This window comes from Silurus aristotelis, assembly GCF_946808225.1.
Source record: "Silurus aristotelis genome assembly, chromosome: 15".
Classification (NCBI taxonomy): Eukaryota; Metazoa; Chordata; class Actinopteri; order Siluriformes; family Siluridae; genus Silurus; species Silurus aristotelis.
The window spans coordinates 19503258-19530603 of NC_139588.1; the positions used below are offsets into that span (position 1 = coordinate 19503258).

Here is a 27346-nt window from a genome sequence, read left to right on the forward strand (position 1 = left end):
TACTCATGTTAGTTCTCCCTCTCCAGTGTTCTGTATTATTTACAGACTATAATCACACTCTTGATGTCACCCAAATGAGGATGGGTTCCCCTTTTGAGTCTGGTTCCTCTTAAGGTTTCTTCATCATGACATCTAAGGGAGTTTTTCCTGGTCACAGTCGCCATGGCTGCTCATCAGGGATAAATGCACAACATTCACCTTAACTGTTAAATTCTGTAATGCTGCTTTGAGACAATGTCTGTTGTGAAAAGCGCTATAGAAATACCTTTGAGAACTTAAAGCTAAATCTACATTAGGTACAGGATCCCTGAAAGCCCCCTTTTTTTCATTTGACCTGCCACTTTATTAAGGAAACACCTGTACCAATCAGACAATTGTATAGCAGCAGTCAAATGCATCAAAACATGTAAATACAGGTCACAAGTTTTATTGTTTACATCAAAAAGCAGAATTATCTCATTGACTCCAATTGGCAGCCCAGAAACTATTATAAGAATATTTTATTTTGGATTTTTTTTGCACCAAAGAAACAACCAACTCAACACATGAGATGACAAAATGTCTTCAAGGTCCCACCTGAATTCTGGACCAGAAATGAATCCATCTCACATATAATATCAAATACATGGAAACATAGTTTTATCCAAAGCCACAACAAAACAATCACTGATACATTATGGTTCATGTCCTAACTCCGTGTTCTAATATCGTCTATGTTTCCTGTGAAATGAAAGTGACGTCTCTCTTCCCCCAGATTCTCTAAATCACCTAAAAAAAAAAAGGGTCATAATTGACAGGCTATTCTGAAACAAAAATGTTCTACCTTAATGCAATAATCTGGAAACTAAATGTAGGGTACACGTTTATACAAAAACTAAGCAGCTAATAAAACTAAACCAATTCATAACACTGGAGGCTGAAAAACACTGGATTGAAATATTGTTATTGTAATGCTCCTTTTTGCTCATCACTACTGACCACAACTTGTTTTTGTTTTCAAAAAGGCAAATACATTAGACTACAATTCTTTCTGTAAAATTTCCTGGACCTCAAATTGGTAAAATGAACTGATCTGGGGGGATTGAAATATTTAAAAACACAGCCTAAGTAAAATGTTTGTTCATGGCGAGTATTTCATTTTAGACAAGAACCGTTTCCAGTTTCAAGGTGCTGTATCCTCCTAGCCACAGAGGGGCACCAGAGCTTCATCTCCAATCATACAGCAGGCTGTGTATTCCTTATTAAGTTTGAGTTGTTCTTAACACTCATTGTGTTCTCCCAGGTCGTTAGCAGAGGCTGTGGGGCTGGCGTTCTGAGCGCTGGCCTGAGCTGCTGATGAAAGCACATCCTCGAAATTTCCTCCACTGGCAGTCCCTCCGACCTTCGTCTTCTCAGATGGCAAAGACAGACAGGGCCATGTTTATTTTCAAACAGCACACACAGCCTAATATACTGTTTCATTGATTACATTCATTTATTTATGAGACAGTCTCGAATTTTATTACTCTTATTCAAATAAAAGAAAAGCAGCTCCTGCAGATTAGGATCTATATTCTGTTTTGTTAGGTTCTGGGTTCAATTACAGAATATGTCATATTAAAAACAGGCTCACTGACAAGGGTATAAAATAAAAGACCGTATTCCAGTCAAGGAAGGGTGCCAATAATTCTGAAGTTACCTGTAGCACAATTTGGTAAGTGTTCAAGTAAGTGAGGTGCATATTAACCATAGATTATTCACTAAATTTATTATCATTTTCCAAATTTTTATAGTAAGTGTCTCGTTAGATCAAAATAAGTTGAGCACCTGTCGTAAATTAGCTGTCGCTATAGAATTACCTGCGATCTGAGTTGCAGCTGAAACTAATACTAAGATCGGCTGCTATAGAAAATAAATCAACACCTTCCGACCAAAGACATTAAAAATTTTAACACTGCTGTTACATAATTACTTATATATTTTCTAACAACACTGATACTGATACTTACTACTTTACCCACACAATCAGAAAGCTGCATGTGTGTTGGCAAAGTGCCAGGAGTAGTGACCATACACATTAATGATTAACGTTACTAGACGAATGGATTTTCCAGAGACTGTGAGACAGAGTGATAGATGGAGAGAGAGAGAGAGAGAGAGAGAGAGAGAGAGAGAGAGAGAGAGAGAGAGAGAGAGAGAGAGAGAGCTTCACTAGCCACAGACAGAGCTGACGCTTCAGGTTTGTCTGAAACTCGGGTCAATATTGACCCACAGCAGTCATCCACGCCCTGTCCGCTTACACTCACCTTAATGCTCGAAACGGTTGTTTCAACCTTCTCCTCAAAAGACTTGAAGGTCTCAGTGTTCCTGTTGACGTAAAAAAGTCATGTAATGTACAGAGTTTCAGTCAATTATTCCAGTTTTGATTGCCTTTAAAATAACTGTCACAACTGTTATCTGGCCAACAAATTTCATGTATCATTAGCATGTTTGTTAACAGCATGTCATACAAACTAAGCATCGAAAACCCAGTCATGCTTCCTGACTAACAGTGAGGATGTCATAAAATCTAAGTTGACAGTTAACATCACATACCTCTTTGAATAACACTTAGCATACTATAAAAGTAACTGGCCAACTGTTAGCATGTCATACAATTTGCAAACAGTATTTAACAGGATATTATACAATTTAACTAGCTAATAGTTAGCATGTCAATAAACTGGCCATCATGTAGCATGTCATGCTACCTAATATGCTAGCAGAGTTTCGTATTACAAAATATAAATGATTATTTAACAGTTAGCATTCAACTTTATGTCTGTGGGATTATTTTGTCACTTAGACAACTAGACAAATAACACGATAGTATTTTTATACTTTTTTTTTTTACAATTTAACCTCGAAACGACACCAACTTTGAATAAATAGTACGTTTCCTAGTAACGGTGTCGAAACTAAACATCACATTTCGCTTTTCTGGTGCCAAAATATTTTCAAATTGTATACTGTTTTTACTGTCAGCTCTGTGTTTGTGCTTAAAAATCGCTAATAAATGGTCTCGGATACACCCACCCCCGGCCCCCCCGCCCCATGGTGTAACCCAGAGCCACCCTGCTTGATTCAATTCAATTAGTTAACTGCTAATCATTATAAGGAAGCTGTTCTTAATGACCTCATATGCACTTTGATCCACATTTACCTCGTGGTGGGCATGCTCATCGAGTGGCTTATCGAGTAGCTGTCCATAGTTAGCATGGTCAGGTGGGAAAGACACACATTAGCGTGACGAAACAGGAAACATGTACAGATTAAGCAAGAACAACACAGAGGATCTGCTGCAACAGTTACAACAGTGTGATTCTTCCTAAAGGCTGCTGAGGTATAAATAAGCCACATTATCAAAAGGGCATGTTATGTACACAGTTAGCATGTCTCAAGGGCATGGTGTCTAACAGTATCTAAAAATGTGCAGCTCTGCAAGTCATGTCAGACTGTACCATAAAGCCTCGAAGCCTTGATTTTTATAATGCAATGTAACCAAGTTGAACTTGATACTAATTATTGTAACACAGAGCTGTGACATTCTCTGACACAGGATTATATGATGTCATTTAACTATTTTATTGCCGTTTCTGTAGTTTCATCTTGCAAAGGGGCCTGTTGGACAGATTTCAGTGGGTCCTCAAAAGTCATTCAATTTAAAGAAATAATTACATGAATACATATAAAATTAAATTAAATTGTGACACTATTGTACCTGACATAAGCTCTTCAAACATGGCAGGAATTTCATTAATCAATCTTGATACTATTCAAGATCCAGTGGTCCAGTGGTAACTCGTGGAGGTTACGTTCTAAGACCCCCCACGAGTTCCGAAAATCCGCAAATTTTGGACGCACCCCCGCAGCCCCTATGGTACCTTAGTGAATTAATCTAGACATTGTCACTTTAATACAATAATGTGTTTTCAAAAATTTTAATGAAATTTGTTAGTTAAAAACTGTTTATAATGTTATTCCCGACGTTTCTGAACATTCGGTCCCGCTGTGGATTCCCACGAATTTGAAGGTAATCCGCAACTTGATGTTGGATCCGCGAATTATCGGTGGTTGACTGTATAAGCTACATATCTAATATATTTGTTTTTAACTAACATTTTTAAAGAATATTAACAAATTCATTAAAAAGCTTGATAATGAACAATGTAATTGATAGGAATGAAAAAAATCCTTTCATTCATTGTCATCCATTCATTTATTCTTTCTTTCCATTCTTTCATATAAAGTATCATATCTCCATCTTAAGGCTGTGATTGGCCAGTACCTACATTTCATGGTGGCCTGAGGTAACACACTGATGAAAGTAAAACTAAATATAAGGAGGAAGTAGATTTACTTGTGACATGAATGCAGCGTTCATTTCCTAAATCATTACATGCTGCTTGAGTACTAGCTTCAGCTACTTGAGTATGAAAAATCTTACACATTCTGGTGGGTGTGTTTCAAAAGTCACTATACTTAGACACAAAACAAACACATCAGTCCACACACAGTATCTTACCCTATTGAACTCAATCTTTTGAAGTGCAACAGGAGAAACATAAAACGTTAACATTTAGATCGTTTTATCCCGGCAAACAAACAATCACTTATGGGATGTGTATTAATGTGATCTACCATCAAATTCACACCATCTCAGAATACATACACAGAAAAGCATGCAAAGCAGTCCAAAAAACCCAAGGTCCCTTGTCTTACACAACATGGGGATTAAAAATCATTTACATGCTGTTGAATAATTTTTTCATCCTGAGCATTGAGTCGTGTGCAGTTATGTACCAGTAATAAGGCAGGATCATCATATACTGCATGTGCTTATCAAACAAATGTATTCATAGAGACTCCTAATCAGTGTACACATCAGAGGTCGACGGATTCATCGGTTTTGTTGATTAATAGGCATCGATAGTTGATTTCAGGAACTATAGACAAAAATCCATACCGATAGTTTTTCCCGCCTGCGTCCGTTGCTGGACCGGCTAAGAAGGTCCGCTGTCGTTACGAGAGCGGCCTCTAGAGGCGAATCACTGGCGCTACGTGCTGTTTGTTTTTACACCTGAGACTGCTCGCTGCACGGAGAGCGATAGATCATATTTATTACTTATACTATTATTTATTACTTAATATATTTATATTTCTGTCAGAACATTTTCATGATTATTTTACATGGAGTGTTTGGGTTTTTTATCCAGTATATATTTTAAAAACTATTGGTTGATTAATAGGTTATCGGCAAGTAAAATCCAACCTAGCTTTAGGTATCAGTAAAATCTACTATCGGTTGCCCTCTAGTAAACATGAAGGGAAAAGATTGTTTAAAAATGTAACACACACACACACACACACACACACACACACACACACACACACACACACACACACACACACACACACACACACACACACACACACACACACACACACACACACACACACACACACACACACACAGACCCACCTCCTGGAACAGAGTAAGTCAAGGCCAAACATGCTGGAGTAAATCAAACAGAACAAAAGCACTATTTGTTTTGAGCACAATTATAATGTGGGAAACAAAAGTGTTAGTTATTTTAGCAAATGATCAAGAAGAAAAAGAAAAAATTGTATTTGATGTTTTATTCTTCAGGGCGGTAATTAAATGACTGCATCACTCTTTTCGTTAATATTTTACATACACCCTGTTGTGCCATTTCTTCATTACTTTTTACCATATTAGAAGAAACCAATCCTGACATCATATCTTCACAGATCTGAGCATGCTGGTACAAAATCTCTTGTGATTCTCGACCAAACGTCAAAGCAGACGATTACAGGGGGATTTATTGTGTCTCAGGAGAAACATTTGACAAAACAACATCTCTTGAGGAGGACACCTTTTCTTTCTATTTCATCTTGGTGCTGTTTATGAGAAGCTACAGACATAATAAGATGTTTAGTTTTTTTTATTGTTTGCCTCTGGTTTTGGTTAAGAGCTTGAAAGCTGTTTTTAAACTCACATTTGGTTTAAATAACTGGTCATTAGTCTTCATGGAACCCTCACTTAGGGTTTGTTTGAAGCCCACACACCGTGCAAGACAGCAAATTCTTTGAGCTCTCAAACTTTGGTGTCTAATAGCATGATAGCACTAAAACACAGTATTAATATTATCTTTTTTTTTTTTTACAGTATGGAATATATAATCGCTTTGCTTAATTAGTAGATTATTGCTACTCTATTCTCAGCCTTTGACGCTCCAACTATTTACTGTCTCACTTTTCAGGCCACGTGCTTCAGAATCTTGTTACAGCTGCAGTCTGATTGGCTAGTTGGTCTTTTAGCTATAGACGCTTCTATACACCAGTTTCCAAACATTGTGTGAACAAGCTTTTCTCAACAATATATAGTCCGTGGCTTACAAAATAATGGCATTCAATTAGTATGACAACAGGATTCCCTTGCAAGTCTGCTATGATGGCTGGGGACAAATTGTGTTTGGGTTCTGCTGATGAAACTAGACAAACCTTGTACAATGTTTAGCAATGAAGAACCAAACTTTAGCTAGCGATATATAGGATTCTTGCTTGCAAGTCTAATACTAGATTAGATTAGATTAAATTAGATTTAACTTTGTCATTGTGCAAGGTACATTTACAGAGCCAATGAAATGCAGTTAGCATCTAACCAGAAGTGCATAAGTGGCCTATTTACAATAAATAACAGTATAATATAAAATATACAGGATATGAGGGTGATTAATATGCAGGCAAAGTAGGAATAGTATACGACTTTTTATATGGTCATACATATTTGTACAATTAAATATTTCTTTTTTTCTACAGTGGCATTTGGATGTAACTGTCTAAGAATCTGGGTCTGTGGAGCACCTAAGTAACGTTGAATTAGATTAAGATAATCACATTTAAGACATTATGGAAATGGCAGAAAACTATTTCTATTCAATCGATTCAACTATTCAATCTATTACTATTCAATCAAAACTAAAGTTTCTGCTAAAAGCGATTTAGTCACGTCAAGTAGCTTTTATTATCATTTCTACCATATATACTGTAACTGATGCACTACACAGTGAAATGAGAAAACGTTCCTACACAACCCTGGTGCTCCATTAAAAATGTAGCATACTAGAATGCTTAATTTAGTAGTAAATGTAGCATTCAATTATCCTGATTCTCTGCAAGAGTCGTAGGATTCACAAAAATACTGATGCCAGTAAACCTTGCTCATTAGAATATATACACAAATTTTTTGATTTTACATTACACTCCCTAGCACTTGATGATAAAATATTAAGAAAGATGTTTAGTACTGAAGTCTCCACTACTGTGGGACAGGCGCAACCTCTGATGCTGAATGCAGTCTGGCAAAAGCTGTTCATGTAATACAATCTCAGGGAGACTGTCTGAAGTAAAGCGCTCTCGGGCATCACACACAGCTGGCATGTCCTCGAAGTGGACGACGGTGGACAGAGTGCGTATTGTGCTGTTAATTGGAAAAAGCTGCTGCTCCTGGCAGTTCTACAGGACGGTGAGGGACAGAGCAGGGAAGCAAAGCAAATGAAGGAAGAAATAAAGGAGTAGGTTGAAGAAAAAATAAAACTACTATACCTCATGTCCCCAATCTTTTTGCTTACGGCGGTGCCAAAGTTGCTGATGGCCGATGTGGTCTTTTGGCCTGCCGTGCTCAGAGTCTCTGAAGTCTTTTTATACCTGTTGATGACATAAAATACTGCTAGTCAACTTCGTTTGAGAAATAACATGTCAAGTAGCTAGACTGCATCTCAGGACATTCATCATCAATTAGAACGGTTGTGATGAGCTATATAAAGATACTGTACACAATTGCGATTTAATATGTGCAAAATGGTTGGATCCATGTAATTTGTTTTGTTGATGTGTGAGATCTGTGGTTTTAACCTTTTTGTTATAGTGATACACGAGACCCACAAATTGGCTTTTCAGTTTTTCTTTGGTAATGCCCACACATTTGGAACGACCCTTTGAACATATCTTGACATATGTTAAAAATGTATTTCAAATATCTTCTAGTCATATCATATCTGTATTGATAATAAAGGTTGACTTTCAAACTAAAATTTTCCTTAGTTATTAACAAAGCTTAAAATATTTTCGTTAGATTCACCCACAACCAACAAAACGGTACATTCAACATAATCGTGATCGAGCAGGTGCTACCGCACATGAGCCAACGAGTAAATTCAATGAGGACACAATAAAATAGGCAAAGCGGTTAGGACAGAGAAAAGGTGTGTACAGAATGCAGGGTATAGTTTGTCTTATCTGTCACGGAACACCTTTTCTGTATTTTGTTCAAAGAATACAATCTGTCACTCCGGCTCATGTAATTTTCTTTTACAGACTGACCCCGCCTACCATTAAAAAAAGAAAAAAAATGATGTGTCCCTCACAAAAAAAGGTTTGGGAACCCCTGCTTTACACTATAATCATGGAGCTGTCTTGTCCACCAACATACACAGTATGTATGTAGTGGTCAAATTATTATTTCTTCCCTCTCTCCTGCTTGGAGTTAGGAATGTTAGCAATGTTCACACCAGCATTGTAAACATCAACATTTCACCAGCTTGTAATACTTCATACTAAACACTTTTAAACACTAGGTTATAATGAATCAGCCGTCATGATGTATAAAACTGAAGTAAAAGAAATAACACTTATGAGTATAGTGATGAGAATGAAGTCTGGACAGGTCCTGACAGTTTAATGGATTGAAAATAGGGTTGAATTAATTTTAAATTAAACCTTCTAGTTCCCCTAAATGTATTTAAGTAACTAGACTTTAGTGTGTAGAATTTTCTGCTGTACTTTCAATATGTAGCTATGCTGTAATTAAGTAAGTCAAGCTAATAGTAGCTGGCTTTTGCTTACAATGACCTCAATGATCTCTTGGCACAGCTCTAACATTAATTGTATGAAATAGAAGAATAAATCTGCATTAAAATTTTATATATAGTATATACACAACTTGATTTGTAATGATTCAGACATAAGATTCAATTTTGAGCGTCCCCTTGTTAGCTACATCAACCTCATTAAAAAGCCGAGTTAAACAATATACATCAAGGTATAAGGAAACATTGTGTGAGACTAAATCGTGAATTGATCCCACTGTGCTATCTGATCTCCACCCATGTCTGCTCACCATGGCACCTGTGACCTGAGACGAAGCCTTTCATTAGAGCAATGAGTTACCAGCGTCACTGGGCGTAACTTCATAACTTAATAAACACAGTCAGGTTCATACTGTACCAGTTAATGATGCTTCAGCAGTGACACGATGGAATTTTGGCTTAGGGAGTGACACCATTTGATTAAAATGATGCTTACAGTTAACAGTAGAGCTTGGCAAAATGACAATATAATATAGATGCTGTGATAAACAGTCACAAATATATATATATATATATATATATATATATATATATATATATATATATATATATATATATATATATATATATATATATATATATATTTATATTAGGGCTGAAACAGTTCCTCAAGTAAATTATTTGTTTTGATGCTTCGTTTAGTCCATTTAACCATACACAGTGCACTGTGTTTCCCATCGGACCATTTTTACCGAAGCATCACCCAATAATCTCCGGAGCGAGGGGTGAGGAGAAGATTCAGGCAAAAAAACCAACAGAAGGTTTCCAAAGTTTGAGATCATTTTATACTAGAACACTGTTTTAAATGCAGTGTTTAGGTTTTAATATTATTTTATGTGTAGGGACTTGTTCCACCTTCTTGTTCACAAAATTTTGAATATGAAGAATACAATAAAGAATACAACTTGCAGTGAAATGAAAACCTAATCGGGTCTATAATTATAAAATATAAGAGAATATGAGAAAACGTCTCAAAAAGTAAGTGAAGATACAAGAAAATAATTTATTTAATGATTAGGTGGTATTTATAAAATAGCCACAATGCCTTCCAACCCTTGAGCTATAGTTAAGCTGAAACTTTAAAGTTAAGCTGCACAACATAAATGCAATGTTTAGGATTTATTATTATTATTACTATTATTCAGATGTATGCCTTAGTTTTGGGTTGTACTTTGGTTACCCTTTTAAAGTCATTTAAAATTGATTTTATTAATATATTTGTAATTACATTTTGACGTAATATGACAATTAAATGCACTAAATAGGTTTAATTTTCACAGGGTTTCTCGTTTCAGCAATACAAATCTAAATCTTTCTAAAAAGGAAACAAGTTACTTGTTCAGCTAATTTGGATGGAATGATGGAATAATACTGAAATATCTAAATAATAAATAGCTACAGCACTAATATTTTATGTATATATATATATATATATATATATGTATATATACATACAAACATAAGTCCCCATGTGCTGTTATAATAACCTCCGTCCTCCTTGAAAGTTATTCCACTAGATTTCGGAATGTGCTTCTGGATGTGATCATTCCGCCTCAAGGGCTTCAGTAAAGTCAGGTTCTGATGTAGGATGAGGAGGCTGAAGGAGAAGTTACTGTTCCAATTTATCTCAAAGGTGTTTAACAGCATTGAGGTCAGAACTCTACAGCAGGTCACTCAGGATCATTGACTTGAACCCATATTACCATATTTTTGTCAAGATGGAACACGTTTTTGGATTCTAGTTCAGCAGGAACATTTTATGCTACTGAATTCAATACAATCCTATACAATTGTGTGTGTTGACCACATCATGTCCACTTTAGTGTCAATTTAACAAATTATAAATAAAAAATAAATCAATCCAAAACCTTGGAGTTAATCATAGAGGCCAATTTTATGATTGACCCTCCCCTGACTGAATCACGTGAGGGTGAAATTAGATCAAATTAGGTAAGATGGACCTAATTCTATTCAGTTCTGTTTGTAATCAGCTACTGTAATACCACATCAGAATCAGACAGAGGTAAGTACAGATTGCAAATTATGGAATAAAAGCTGTTAAAAAACTGCTGTTTCTTTTAAACAGAACAATCTGGCTCCATTGATCAGTGACTATTTCCACAAGGGTGGAATAAAGATTAAATTAATTTAATATTTTGTTTAATTTATTTGATGAGACCGAGACTGATGTGAATGTTGCTACAGTCAAAACCCATTCATCATTGTGTACTTCTTTATTTAAACGTCTTCTCTCCTTTAACTTCTCAGGGCAGTTTCTTATATTGTCGCAACATAATGCTAAGAAAAGAACTGCACATTAATCTTCACCTCAATGTTCTTACCTCCAAACAATTTCAACAGAAAACAAACTCCAACTGTATCTTATTTTGGCTGTGAAGGACACTTGTGATGCAGCCTTGAAATCTGTCCAAAATAAGTAACTTTACAAGACTGATGTACTTGAGCTGTCTTTTTACTGGGAGAGACCTTGTTTCAGTATTTTGGGAGTGTGAACGCTGCCCAAATGTGCTGCTTACCTAATTAGCCTTGCACAAGAATACAAGCCTTGGGGTAAATGCAAGGTAAAGACAACTTATATATATATACACACACACACACACACACACACACACACACACACACACACACAAACACACACACAAACACACACACACACACACACACACACACTATATTAAATTATTGCCATTATTTTTTCCAAAATTAAATGCCAATGTCTGCTTTAACTTATAACTTACCTGCTGTTCAATAATTACATTTTGTAATGAGATTTGAGGCTGTGGATCTGCTGTAAGGGGACAGGAGTGTTACCGTGTGCTAAATGGGTCTGTGCAGACGGTCCAGCAGCTCTACTAATGTCGTCCCGCTAATAGGCCGCTTCTGAATGTGAATGTGTTTGTCTGAGTGATGCTGACCCGAGCTATAGTTGCATTGCGTTTTGTGACAACCGTAAAGCAAATCTAGCAAAGTGCCTCCAGGACTAAAGAAGCTGCAGGAAAATTGCTTTCCTGTTTGTAAACAGATCACATATATACATCACATACATAACAAGACAACCACAGGCAGGCATCCAGAAAATATGATGTATTCTGTGTATTTATACAGTAGCTGTAGCTCAGCAACAAAATGGTTAGTAGATCTGTATGGTATGTAGATGTAGATGGTTCAATACGTATTACAGAATATATACATTATTTTATTTCATGTCTAATCTTTGAGGCAGTTAAAGGCAAGATTCTGCTGAATGTAAAATATAATGAGACCAAAGTTTGTCCATAATGAGCAACAGTGGCAAGGAAAAAACTCTGAGATGGATAAAGAAGAAACCTTGTAAGAAACCAGCTATAAAAGAGAATCCATCGTCATGTGGGTGACGCCTAACGTCCACAGTGATGGGTCATGCTGGCATGTGTGCCAAATGTTTACAATTAATAGAGCCTTAATTAATCTTTTTTTTTTTTTTTTTGCAGCTTCTTCCCAATTTTACACTGCCCAGAGCCTTGACTATTATTACTTGTACTTACTCAACAGCATATATTTGTTTGTTGCACATATATTTACATATTTATCTGCCCTTGTCAGTTTGCACAATGCTACTATTTGCACTTCTGGTAAATGATAAACTGAATTCCATTGCTGTGTACCTGTTTAACACCTGTTAAAGGTGTTTCTAGTAAAACTGGCTTCCCTTCTTTTGTTTTTATCTTCATTGGACAATATTTATATTCATATTTCAATACCCATTGATGATGACCCCGGCCTTACTAAACATTGTGATACAAACTGTGAAACATCTGTAATGTGGTTATACTAAATACCAGCAATCTTGGAATGTTGTTAGATTAATTAGTTTAGTGGACCAGAACTAAAGAGAAGTGTTCTACATTCAGAATTATGCATCAATAACAAGGGTCAAAACCAGGAAATGCTTTCTATATACAAGAAAAGGACATAACAGCATAAAAAGTCTTTACAATAAGCAACAACAACTTTCTTTCGGCTTCTCCCATCAGGGGTCGCCACAGCGGACCATCCGCATGTTTGATTTGGCACATATTTTTACGCTGGATGCCCTTCCTAACGCAACCCTCCCCATTTATCCGGGCTTGGGACCGACACTGAGGCTTGTGCAACCCTAATGGCTGGGGTTGGTTCCCTGGCTAGGGATCGAACCCGGGCGGCAGCGGTGAGAGCGCCGCATCCTAACCACTAGACCACCAGGGAACCGAAAGTCTTTACAATAAGCAATGGCACAAAAAAAGTTCAAGCAAGTTCATTTAGGACTAACAATGAACAGGTGAACACAATCAGGTAACAAAATAATGACAGGATAAGAGCAAACAAAGCACTAAAACGAAAACAAAGACTGCATAATTAACAGTAAGCTGGTTAATCTTTTACAGGGATGTGAAACAGGATATCAGTAAGTAGAAGTTGTTTACTTACACTGTGCTCGACTGAACACCATTCCAGCTCTTGCTTAGGTTCTGTTTCAGCTCACTTAACGTCGTCAAGCCCAGCCTGTGCTTTAGCTCAGCTTGATGCTTCTCTTTGGAGGCCAGCACTTGTTTCAGTGTGACAATTTCTTCCTCCAACTGGTAAAAAAAAATGCAGGTTTTCGCCTTCAAGATTGAGTTATAGAAGCAAACCAGAAAAATAAAACCGGAGTAAAAAGGCTCACAGCTGGAAGCGTTCTCAGAAGGCTATAATTGCATTTGTAGCAGGTGGTGATTGTAGTTGAACTGATGCACAGCACCGGACAAATCCAACTTTTTATATCGCAGTGAATTGATCAAGTTAAAAGGTTATTATTATTGCATAGCATATGGCATATGTTGGAAAAGCGCATTAATACAGACTACTGTGATTATATATACACAGTACAGCGCAACATCGATGTAATCAATTTAATTATAACAGAATATACCTTTGTAAAATATCCCATATCTCTGTGCCGGTTACATTCAACTTGAATTTATCACAGGGGTTGTTGATTTTATTCAAAAATATTTACTAAAAGTTTTTTTCTTTTCACATTTTTATTAACAACATTATCATAATAGGCTGTATATTAAATTATTGTGGAAAAAAAAAACTGTAGTTCTATGTCAAATCAGACAATTATCCCCGTCTCATAACACCTTTGCGAATTTCCGACTGTGACGTAATCGAATCAGGCTTCTGCTATCGAAGCATCGAATCTTCAACTATTCGGGGGCACCCCTATATATTTAAGCAAAAATTTTTAACCCTATGTTTCTATGGTGTACAATATGAGAAACTGTGTTCTCTTTTTACACTGCATGAAAAATAATATTCAAGATACACGATATTGCCAAAAGTATTGGGTCACCTGGTCATAAGTACAATATGTGATTTTTGAGCATTGCATTCCACATTTAGTCCAAATTTGCTCTTATAATTCCCTCCACTCTTCTGGGAAGATGTTCCACTAGATTTTGGAGTGTGCTTATGGATATTTGTGTTCATCAGCCACAAGAGTGTTATGAAAGGCAGGTACTGATGTAGGTGAGGAGACCTGGGGTGCAGTCAGCGTTCACATTCATCCCAAAGATGTTCAGTGGGGATGAGATCAGAGCTCTATAGCAGGCCACTCAAGAGCTTCCTCTCCACAGCATGTAAACCAGATCTCCAAGAAGCTCACTTTGTGCACAGGGGCATTGCTGGAACAGGTTTGGGTTTCCAAGTTCAAGTGAATGCAAAATTGAATTATAGCGCATCTAAAGACGTCCTGTACAATTGAGCACCTCCAGATTTGTGGTAACAGTTTGGAAAAGAATAAAGCAGGAAAGGTCAGGTGTCCCAATACTTTTGGCAATATGGTGTATTTGTGTTTAAAAGTGAAGTCAATGCATGAGGTTAAGTAGGAGATTTCAAGTTTACGATCAAATAAAATGGTTCTTATTTCTGATCCTGTACAGACTAATCCCATTTGGTTGGGTTTGGTTTTGGAAGCTTGTGAGGTGTGTCTGTAGACACACTTAATGAAAACATTTGTTTTGCAAAAGTCAATAATAAGAGGGTTTGTTTTTTTTCTTTTCTCGTTATTGAATTTTGTCCATGGTGCAGCTATGAATATAAAAATATTTGAAATCTGCTCTTCCCAGGCACTCGGCTACTGGGTATTGTTTAGGTCTTTCCCCTGATTATCTTTACATCTTGTCAAGCACTGAGTGAGAAAAGAAACAAGGATGGATTTTTTTTCTCGTTAGTGTGGTTGGAAAATAGGGAAGCCCTGGTTCTTGTTTTCATAACCCTGTGTCAAAACTACTGCACTTCCTGCTCTATTTGCTCCTATAAAATCCTCAATAGATTGTTTTCAAAAATGATACGTACTACCTTCTTCCCATGTTGACCAAGAAGCATTTAATATTTCATGTAAAGTAATTCCTGTCAGATCACAATAAGGATGGACACAACCGTAAAGCAAAAATAGGAAAATTATCAACCTCATCCTTACACCTTTTGACTTTGGTGTCTGGACAATCTGTACTCTTGATGGCGAGCTCAGTGATGGATTTCAGTTGAAAACATAAGGAAAAAGTACCTTGATAAGATCATTCTGCAATTCCTTTCTCTCTTCATCTGTTATAGTATTGTTCAGCTCTGCCTCTGACCTAATGCCCTCCTCCACATCCTGATCTGGGACTTTTCCTGAAGGTCCTGAGACAGCAAAAAAACGCAGGTCAGCCACTAATTTTTCCGTAAATAATTAAAATTGGCAGCACCAATGATCATGATTTATAATATACTTAAATATACAGTCTCATGCAAATGTACTGCAATTCAATGCAACAGTGTCTCTAATGGATTTCTAAAGAAAGCTAAACATTTTTTATAAAAATCACCCTCATTGCGTTTCCACAACAAACATCAACCATGATGCCATGAATTATTATGTTTAATATAATTTCCTTATACATGATTACATTTTTTTATTTGTATTAAGATTTTTAACCCCTATAAAACAGGCCCCAGAAAACCCCTAGAACAGGCCCCAGACCCTATAAAAGGGCTCTGTTTTAGTTTCTGGTTGAATGGCTTATATTTATCCAGAAACACAGCAGGTGTTTTAAGGTTACCGCAGCTGGAACGCAATTTATAACTCAGTTACACAGAGCGAGTAGAAGAGGGAGATATCCATTGCTGTGCCATTTCATTAGGAGATTTATACAGAGTCTAATAAGTAAGAAATTTAGATGCCAAAAAGGTCACCCTTTTTTCAGACGAAATTCAAGTTAAGTTGAAGGACAGTTCTCTATGTTGTACTAGAAGTGAATAATTCCAATAGATAAATATATAGTTATATAAACATAGGTCATTACTTATACAATACTATACTATGACCCTGGAGTCATAAGGGAGGTAGAGCTTTGTGAATATTGGTATGAGAAGGAAATTGAGTCCAGTAACTCAAATAGCTCAAATGAAAGCCAGCGAGTCATTTAACCTGAACAAACAATCATAAATTCCGTAATAAATTTCACTTTATTTCACCATTTGGACAACCATTAAGCTGCCAAAAACAGTCAGTTAACTGACAGCGTGGCATGAGGAAGCAGAGGTCAGTGTTTTACTATAGCGTTGAATAGTTTTAATTAATTGATTGATCTAAAGTAATATGGGGGATTATTGGACATGACTAAACTCGACTCATCGTCACTGGGGATGTGTGAGATCATCTGTGATCAGCTATGTTTTTTATCAGCAGTGTCCCTATTAATTATTGATACCGGAACACCACACCAGCACGCTTTTCTCCTAACGCCAAGATGAAAGACCTACCTGATTGGAGATAAACTTCGTCTTCATTCGATTAGCAAAAAAACAACAACACAGAAGCACATGAACTACAGCATACCTGTAGGACGTGAGCAGGCGGAATTTACATGCACGTAGAAATGGCGATTGTGCCCATGCTTGATTGTAATGTCATGCAAATCATCACCACAACACAGAGGAACACAACGGAAGCCCCTCTGTTCTAACTGACATTAAAAAACATGACACTATAAAACCTCATGCAAAAAAACAACAGGCAAAATGAAAAACAGGACAGATGATGTTGCCCGAACGCATCCTTTCCTGTTAAACTGATTCAGACTTGGAAGGGGAATTTTATTGCTGCCAAATAATTAATCATTTTGATATAAATCTCTCTAAAGCCACAGAGCTGACCCCTCTCCCTCATCACTCTGCCCATCAAAAGCTTTTCTGCAGAAACACACCTGTTTCCTATCCGAATACACTTGGCTTTACCCATTAAAACTCCTTTATAGCTTCTATAACTTCCCCCTCAGCAGTTTTCTAGTGATTTTTCTAGCTCCGCCCATCAAAACTACCTTCAACGACCCATTAGGCTCCACCCTCTCTTTTATCTGCAGCCATCCATTGGCTGTGCATCTGTAGCTATACAGAGAACCCATTCCACTGCAGTTCTTTTGAGTTATACACCCGACTCCACCCATTTAAGCTCCCTGAAGCCATCCATTGGACCCACGTCTGTAGAAATACACCCAATCCTTTCTTTTGTCAGTTTGTTTGGAGCTACAACAGCTACCGGTTTTGCCCCGCCCCTTAACTCTTTGCCTAACAATATATATACAATAACTAAATCTATAAAACAAAACATTCAATTGCGTGAAAAATCATCTTGCAATTAAAACGAAAAGTATGGCAGTTGTTGTTCATGTCTTACAGCAGCAAATACAAAATTGATGTAAATGTTCGATGTGACACCAGACCCTAAAGTCAAATTCGAAATATTGTGGTTGGATTTCTTAACATTTTACATCAACAGACCTGCAATGTAAGGTGTGAGGTCTAACACTTGTCCCTAAGCCTAACCTTAGCCTTCAACCTTCAATGTGCGAATTGTTTAACTATTGTAAGCGTGAGACCTGATCACATGATCACTGCCCTGGAGAAAGAGGTGACAGTTACTGTTCCAGGTGGTATATGATTATGGATTTGTCACTCAAACATCAACAGTATCTTAGTGGGAGTCCTGGGGATTCAAACTCACACCCTTTTCACTACCCTGAGCACATATACTTCAAACTTTAATATTCACCACGAGCTGTTATGTTCAGTTCACATTCATTGTTTAACATCTTACCACATTCGTCTGCTTCAGGGGTCAGAATGCTGGAAGCCAGCTCTGTCAAGATTATACATACAGGAACATGACAACACACAGGATTGAGTAGAAACCTTACAGACAGGATTAAGTGCCAGACATTAAGTGAAAGACAGCTTCAGTTCTTACAGCAAAGCACTTGGTATAAGCCAAGTCACAGGATTTGGGCTTGAATGAGTGAGTGAAACAGTCCTAAGGTCCCATCAAGAAGTAAAAGATATAATAAGATGCAGCAGCAACTGATTCAAGTCAACCCCATGACCTTGGTTTGGTGCATGTGTGTTTGTTAGGCTCCAACCTGTTATGCATTTAATAATAAAAATCCACTTCTAAGCTCTTACCACTAGGGACATTTCTAATGCATTGTAATCCAGATGTTTTTTTATGACATTTGATTTATTTATAAATTAGGTTATTTGACACTGCAAGGGTTTTTATTATATTTTTTTAAGTTTATGTATAGAATGTGCCCCAAAAACAAAATAAAAGATGAAGCTCACCTTGTCTTTGCTCCATGTCACTGCAGTGAAATGAGTGTTTCAGTGTGCAGAACCAACACACAAGTTCTATGTTGGTGGAGTTAAAGTCAGCTGCTGTTTAATCCAAGTCAACTCCCACATTTCACTCTGGTTTCTGTGTTGCCAAATCACCTCTACACGGTTGCCAGGTAGTTTACTAACCAAATCCTCAGGTTAAATCCATTCTCTGGCTGTGCTCGAATTACATTGAACCCAAGGTTATCATTTTTAACAATCAGAAACATTCTTTAGAGATTTAAAAATATGCATAAGCCAGGTTTAATGCATTTTTTTGGACTTGCTCTCAAATATGAAAGTTTTAAGAGGCCATGCATTGAAATATGTATTTCTTTTTTGTTTTCTATCACAACTTAATTTTCTCATCCATGTAACTGCTGCCACAAATGGTTATGGTTAATATCCATGATGCTGCAATGATGCTGCCTATTGAACATGCGCTTATGCCGAATAAACAAAAAGAAAAAAAGTAAATAAAAAAAAAGGAGTTAACGAGAAAACAACTTTTTTTATGTCAAGATGACAAAAGAAAACAACTTTTATGTTGAGATCACAAGAAAGTTGTGATCACTAAGAAAACAAGAAGAAAGAAATGTTTTTTATAATCCATGGTGTCTTACGACTTCTAAACTCTAATGAGTAAAACGTTGTAAATGCATGTGATAGGGTTGAGATTTTGTAGCGTAGAATTAGCATACACATAAAGATTAGGTACACAATTAACTAACATCTGCACTAATGGAATAAGAATATCAAATGTATATTATATTATTTTATAATATATATATATTATATATATATATATATATATATATATATTTTTTATGATTTTTTTTTTATAAATTATATATGGAATTATCCACCCCACCCAATAAAAATGTGTTAAAACTAGAAACTGTATTTCCAGGAATAAAATAATTATCCCTAATAAATAACCATTATACACCTTGTATCTATAAATACACATTGTTTTTAGCTAACAAGAAAATAAATATCTGGCAACCCGCACGAGGAGCGTTAATACACTAAGAGGCAACATAACTTTAAGTACTGAAATTGTACTTGTCAGTTGACATGTTTTATAATTTAAAAAATATAAAAAATAAAATACAATTTTATAATAATAATAATAATAATAATAATAATAATAATAATAATAATAAGTATGATAAATAAATATAGGAATAAATAAAAACATTTTTTAACTTAATGTGCTTTCCAAGAATGCAGTTTTATTTCCCGTTAAACTACATTGTGTGAATTCAGTACTGTACCGTGTAACAGTAGGATAAACGAGTAGTTTAATAAAATAAATGAAATAAAAGCAATTTAACTAGTGTAAGGTGATTTTAGAGCAACACCGCCACCTGCTGGTAAAACATGGCCACAAGCCGCCATTTTGTTTAGGCAGGTAATCGGGTTCAACTCTGTTGACCATGTTATTCTCCTGTTTAAATTATTTTATTGATAAATTGATAGCATTAACGTACTAAGGTGTATAAACAACAATAACATTTTAAAATAACTTTTAAAAGCTTCACAAGGTACAGTTTGGTAAACATTTAGATATTCAATGCCTTTCTTTTTTTTTCTTTTTTTTTATAAAAAATGATTATTAACTATGTGCTTAATGATCGCTGTATTTTAGTCTTCAGTGAGGGATATATCTCAATCTGGGTTGTGGTTGCTCATGGATCTGATCATTGAAGATTTTTCAGTAGCTTACACACAGTGGTGTTGTTTATTTATCATTGTTTTGGTCATTGATCTATAAAATATCATTGTCTGAACTTCTGATTTGAATTAATCATAAGATCAAAAATGATATTATTCAGCTTTAGCAATGCATTTGACATTTTCAGCTCATGATGTGGGACAAACTACTATTACTACTACAACTACACAGACATTTCTTATTAAAAGCCACTTTTAGGGGGAAGAAGGGTAATAAAATGATTTTTAAAAAATCATCTATGTTCATTATATCTGCAAATGAGGATGCCAGCTGGAGATCAAAACTAGGAACTTTTTACTGTCACTGACAGGCTACTTTAAATCTATCCTCTGGTCTAGAAAGAAATCAGCCCCAGCCTCAATTCTTCATACCACTCTGTAGCTTTCTTACTACTGATGGTGCTTTTGCAATAATAAAAATCCCTACAACAAATGATCCACTTTGCGACATTTTTGCCAACAGCAAATATAAACTCATGTGGAAAACACTTTCGTCTCATCATTCAGAATACACGGCTGGACCAGAGCCACCTGGATCAACAGGATGTTCATGTCAGAGAGTCAGTCAGGCTAACATCTCAGGTCAGGAAGCAGATCTTTAAAGTAGTGACTCAGACAAAATGCTGAGATGAGCAGGAAATAGAATGCATGGAAATGGGCATTGTGTGAAATAACTTGCAAAGGGAGGGCAGGGGGGTGGGATTGAGATACAAACACTACGTTACATTTGTGTTGTCTTATTGAGCAATTGAATAATAATGTGCAAACGCCAGAAATGTCTAATAATTTAAAGATGATTAAGACCGAGTCGAAGCAGGCCTTTTTTTTTTTTTTTTTTTTTTACATGTGTTTGGTAAGTGTGATTTGATGATTTGCTTCCAGATTTCGGCAAAATAAAAGCTATCTTTAGATGGCTTTGGGGGACACATTTCTATTTCTACGCATGTCTGATGTATAGAAAATGATCCAGTCTGTCATCCCCAATTCATTAAATTTTTGCAGTGTATTGTATATACCTTACTACGTTTTGGAGAGTGAGGGAGGCGAGATTGAGATGGTTTGGACATGTGCAGAGGAGGGACATGGGGTATATCGGTAGGAGAATGCTGAGGATGGAGCCACCAGGAAGAAGGAAAAGAGGAAGACCAAGGAGGAGAAATTCGAGAAATGCTGTGAGAAAACTGAGAAAAATGGTACTGAATTGTATACATTTCAATTTAATTAAAATAATCATGTTTATTTGTATTGAACCTTTAACAATGGACATTTGGCAACCCTGTCATGAACTGTCTTTCCTCTGCTCCTCCCCAGAGCATGGGGTAGTGTGATTCATCCCCCCACAAGCTTCTATCAGTTTCCTTTTAGACCTCTAGGTGCAAAAATAACGCTTTGTTGCAAAATAGGGCAGCAAACAGCCTCCCGCATGACTGTGAAACATCCAGAAAGCATGAGCAAAGTTTATATCAGTGGAAAAAGCACTGTTTTTATAGGTCCAATTTTTTAAAAGAGCTACCTAATACTATTAGAGGATTTACAATGGCTGAAGTTGGAAATAAAAACTTGTTGAATGACTGATACTATATATATATATATATATATATATATATATATATATATATATATATATATATATATATATATATATATCATGCACAAATGGATGATCATCTTTTTCTTTCGGCTGCTCCCATTAGGGGGCGCCACAGCAGATCATCCGTCTCCATACCCCCCTGTCCTCTACATCTGCCTCTTTCAAATCAACTACCTGCATGTCTTCCCTCACCACATCCATAAACCTCCTCCTTGGTCTTCCTCTTTTCCTCCTTCCTGGTGGCTCCATCCTCGGCATTCTCCTACCGATATACCCCATGTCCCTCCTCTGCACATGTCCAAACCATCTCAATCTCCCTCACCTTGTATCCAAAACTTCCTACATGCGCTGTCCCTCTAATAAACTCATTTCTACTCCTGTCCATCGTCGTCACTCCCTACAAAAACCTCAACATCTTCAGCTCTGCTACCTCCAGCTCCACCTCCTGTATTTTACTCAATGGCACTGTCTCTAATCCATACAACATCGCAGGTCTCACCACAGTAACGGACAGCTGGTTGATCCGACCTAAAAAAAAAAACAAATAACTCACTAGGTTAGAATCTCATTATACCCCAGTGTTGTTTTGATGCAGAATGTTCAATAGTCAAATATCTAATTTGATCTCACAGCTGTCGACTGCTATGGTTTATCACCAATTATTAGAAGTATGAGATGAATGAACATCTAAACAGTCCATCTCACAGCCTGTGTACCCAATATGAACCCTCACCGTAGTTGGAAAAGATTAACCAGATATTTTTTTTTTTTGTCTCAACTACAGCAGGCATAGTGCGGGGCAGGAAAACTTTGCTCTAATTTTGTCTACTCAGCTAAAGTGTTTTTGTTTTTAAGCCTGTGGTAAATGTTTTGAGCGCGACCAAGATAACGGCTTTTCTTCCCCAAAAATATGAACTTAAGCCATTCGTAAAGGCGTTGACCTTTGGATCAGATGATCATGAGTTCTCATTCACACAAAGCTGCCATTGCTGGGCCCCTGGGCAAGGCCCTTAACCCAATAGCTACTCTATGGGATAAATGTTATTAATAATTTAAAGCACTGTGTCCCTAAGAATTCTGAATGAATGCTGTAAAAGTGTTCACTATACAGTATGTGTGGCCTTTATTTTCATCTAATTTATTTCAATTTCAATTTAATTTCGATATTTATCATCCGCACATGTACAAGTAGTGTTTTCTCTGCATTTTGGCCTAAATGTACATTGAAGTGTTTGCTCAATGTTTAAGACATTGGACTTGTTCTCAGAAATTTGGAAATTCAAATCACACCGACAGCAAGATACCTCTTCTGGGCCCCTGAGCAAGGCCCTTAACCCTATCGCTGCTTCGTCATAGAAGAAATTACATAACTGTCACTCTGGAACGGGGAATCTGGACTGATCATCTTTACAGTTTTGACATTTTGTATAACATCTGTCCAGATTAAAACACTTGCTCTTTCCCAAAGATCGAAATTCACACCTCGTGTGTGTTCAAAATTTGCATTGTGTTGAAAATTGCAGTAAAAAAAAAAAAAAAAACCCAGGCTTAACATAAAAAAAGAAGACAAAGACAACTCTTACATCCGCAGTGTTGGTTGTATTGTATAACCTTTTATTATTAGCATTAAGGCCAAAACCAGACATCTGGGTCCCTCTTAACACGTCCTGATGTTGAATAAACAAATCTTGGCAGCCCTGTTTAATTCCACATACAGTAATAACCCGCTGTCTGCCGAAGTGGACTGACGTGATAGAAAGATAAAGTGCAGCAGCCTACAAGATTAAGCATTGAAAGTGTAAAAGGATTTGGGGGCGGTACAAAACAAAAGACCGAATAAAACATACAATCAGGAGAAGGTGTATTCATAATTTCTAAATTCGTAACGATAAAAAAAAAAAAAAGGTTGTGCGGTGGTCTCATACATGTACCACAGGATCATTTAAAAAGTGTGCATGCACTCATGACTCGTACAGTATACGACTCAAATGATACGTTAAAAAAAAAAAAAAGTCCCTCTAATACAATCCCATTTACAGCATATTAAAAGGCACAGGAGGATAAAAGATACATCAGTAATACCACTGAAAGCGGCCTAGTGGAGGCCTTTGGCTCGCAGCAGAGTGCAACAGCAGGTCTCGAATAAATGTTCATGGACTTGACTCATGGCACTGTGACCTTCTCATATCCGATTCTCGACGTGAGCGCGAACCCCTGACAGTCGCAGGAGTTAAAAAGTCGTGTGTGAAAAGTCCCGAATGCACTCCCTGAGAATAAAAGTGCCATAAACTCCCCGGCCTGATTGTGTCTTACGTGTAAAAGTGCTATTGTCATCATCACTGAAACATCACTGAAGCTTTGGGCCGGTACCGAGGCCCGCGTTCAACACCGTGCCTTCCTTTTTGGAGTAGTGTACAACATGTGAAGAACATAATTTATAATATTCAACACTGTGGACCTCTGAAGCGATTTATAGTCACCCCTCATCAACGACGATTAAACTGGCTAGGGTTCGAAGGTCATATTGTGCAAAAGCTCAAAACATACTGGAGGTACATTTTATACAGAATGAACCTCAGAATAAATAGATATACACACGTACTGAAGAACGCAAATCTTCCTCTTGTACGTGGTGAAGTTCTTGTTATGGAACTCTAACGGTGGACTGTGAATGTACATCAGGCCTCGTTTACACTTCGTGTTAAAATTTTCTTAATGCATGCGTCCGTGAGAACCACGAACATGGATATTTTCACATATTTACATCACGTTTAGAGGTGCCAATATTTTCTGTTATATGAAACAAAGAAATCTCTACACCAAATGACAGATTCTCAGATTTATGTATGTCCATATACACAAACACATGTCCCCAAGTCGCATTGGTTCGACTTTTTTGATCTTAGGACTGTAGCGATACGACGAAATTGTACAAATATTGTACGTTTTTGCGCAGCAAGAAAACGTAGGAGCGTACGCTCACCCTGCGCTCGCAAAACTGGCGCTCGTCCATGCACCCACTGCCACACACACACACACATTATATATATATATATTTATATATATATATTTATATATATATATATATAGATAGATATATATACACACACACTGTATAGTTTAAATATTAAATGAGTGTAAATTGTCACGTTTTTGTACATTTTGTACTGTAACTTGTTGAATCATTAACAAATGACTGTATACTACCCCATACTGATCACCAGTATTTTAGACTCCTGGCCAGGCTAGGCCCTGTCTAGACTTTTTACGATGAGGTCATCAGAACACATCTCCATTGTAAGTTATATGGTTCGACTTAACAATTTTAAAAATGAAACGATGTTGATAAAACGTAAATCTTTTGTGCAGCGTTAAAATTTTCGTACGATGCGTCGGCAGGCTGCCTCGTGAGATGCCTTACTCTCGCCAGAGTTCAGTTGTCTTTGTGTTAGAGCGTGCATTTTTCTCAGTTTTTCCTGTTTCCAAAGCCCAATTTTTGCTCGTCTCCTTTTATCGGACATCGGAAACAGACCGTGCCCGCCCTCGGCTCCACCCTCCACTCGCAAACCGGCGCTTGTCTACGCTCCGCTGCCACGTACGTATATACTTGTAAAGTTTATACATTACAGTAGTGTAAATTGCTGTTTTGCTGAAATATGTAGTGATTTGTTAATAATTTTTGATGATGAGAGGTGTTTATGTTGGAACTGCATCAGAAGCACATCCTGTCGAAAAATGCTGAAAAGAAACTCGTGACAGGATGAGATGAAATTTTACAAGAAAAATAAAAAACGACAGTGACTCAGACAGGATGGCTCTATTCCAAGCACATAAATGATAACCAGCACTTGTGCTTTGCTGCCTCGAGACAGGTACATTCCCACCTTCTTGTTTGGACCTCACAAAATTACACTTTTCCCAGATTTCCAGGTTGCCTCGATAGTCGGCGGCAGCATGAGTGCCTCCTTTTTTCTTTACTGAATGGTTGCTTTAGCTGAGCAGAAAAGCAGAAACATGAATGAATATCCCCTTTACAGCTATTCGAAAGTGCTATGGCTAAATGTAAATGTCGTAAATATTGGCACCCCTGCTTGATAATGAAAAGCAAGTAGAACCTCGGGCCTTGGCGCCACCTCGCATTCGTATTTTTATATTGCGGGAAAGAAACGAGGTCGGCTCACGCCACAGGCATCGGGTGTTTGGATGCGAGTTTCCACAATGCATGTTAGCGTCAAGTGTAAACAAGGCCTTGGGAACTGACACGAATGGGCACGGTGATAATCTCCCAGGCAGTACGGCAGATCGGCATCCCAATTCGGTTCCACGACTAATCTTTAGCTATTGTCTTCAGTGCAGGAACACACACACACACATTCCATAGAGTTGTAATGCAGCACACTGGGTTAGTGTGTGTGTGTGTGTGTGTGTGTGTGTGTGTGTGTGTGTGTGTGTGTGAGAGAGAAAAAGCTAAAGATCTGAATTCCTATTGTCCGCCATCAAATCCCTGAATAATCTCTGGAAACACCCGGATAAAAAAGGTTCTAAGGCGCTAAAAAGAGAACGAAGATTAAAAAGCACGACTCTCACATGAAGCATCAGTTCCATCTTTTGTAAACCGGGAAATTTCTTGCATGCTGTTGTGGTTTTAAAAATCCTCCATTGAGCAGTGATCTGGGTGCTGGAGGGAAAAAGAAAAGTATAGAGAGAGCGACCTTGGCCATCTTCCATCTTACCATATCAATGTAGTGTGTGTATAAATGTGTGTGTGTGTGTGTGTGTGTGTGTGTGTGTGTGTGAAGTGCAGTCTCAGCACAGCCAGCGGCCTACCCCGTTGGGGTGTTTATTCTTCTTACAGATGTAGTAAATGGGGAATGCGACCAGACCTGAGGAGAAATGAGAAACAGAAGAGGATAAGTTCAGCACTGGAGCTTTATGTCATGACAAAATTTTTAAGACTGGAAACTTTCAATACTACAATAAACTAGAATGAATGGGAATAAACTGAAAATGTTTCTAAATTTGCAGGTTAGCCTATAACAAGGAACTTAAATGTATTCAGAAAAAAAAAGTCTTGCAGAATAATTTTGGTTAAAGCGATCAGATTTGATTTAATTTCAGTTAAATTTCTTCCCTGCACATTAATCAAGCACATGCACACAGCACAATTACTTTAGGACAACTGAGGCCACACCCCCTACATGCACTGTGCATTTGTCCATAACACAATTTCTTGAAGCCTGCATACAAAATAATGCTAAAATACGTCCATCTTGGCGAAAGTTCACGTAAATGACATAAATATCACATACGTTTATGTTTAAAACGCCTGTGTGTA

At 37.1% G+C, this 27346-nt stretch overlaps 2 protein-coding genes across 4 annotated transcripts in view; both read right to left on the reverse strand.

The window, feature by feature from the left end:
* Nucleotides 1-924: 924 nt before the first annotated feature.
* On the reverse strand, nucleotides 925-18804 carry tpd52l1 (tpd52 like 1). Of its 2 annotated transcripts, XM_083562566.1 has the most exons (7): nucleotides 18651-18769; nucleotides 18130-18171; nucleotides 15559-15674; nucleotides 13437-13585; nucleotides 7648-7749; nucleotides 2286-2346; nucleotides 925-1387 (listed from the first exon to the last, which is right to left on the reverse strand). In XM_083562566.1, exons 1-7 carry the CDS (start codon nucleotides 18664-18666, stop codon nucleotides 1259-1261), a joined length of 615 nt encoding a protein of 204 aa, XP_083418692.1. In that variant the 5' UTR covers nucleotides 18667-18769; the 3' UTR covers nucleotides 925-1258. The 2 variants fall into 2 exon arrangements, with proteins under 2 accessions (XP_083418692.1, XP_083418693.1); XM_083562567.1 differs by lacking the exon at nucleotides 18130-18171 and having other exon boundaries at nucleotides 18651-18804.
* Nucleotides 18805-20983: 2179 nt separating this feature from the next.
* rnf217 (ring finger protein 217) overlaps nucleotides 20984-27346 on the reverse strand; it is a 37879-nt gene continuing 31516 nt past the window's right edge. The window contains exons 6-7 of one of the 2 annotated variants that reach the window (XM_083562522.1): nucleotides 26839-26894; nucleotides 20984-21016 (exon numbers count right to left, since the gene is read on the reverse strand). In XM_083562522.1, coding sequence (XP_083418648.1) covers nucleotides 20999-21016; nucleotides 26839-26894 — 74 coding nt within the window. In that variant the 3' untranslated portion in view covers nucleotides 20984-20998. Of the gene's footprint in view, nucleotides 21017-23604; nucleotides 26895-27346 lie in introns of those variants that run through there. The other variant, XM_083562521.1, reaches the window with a different exon arrangement.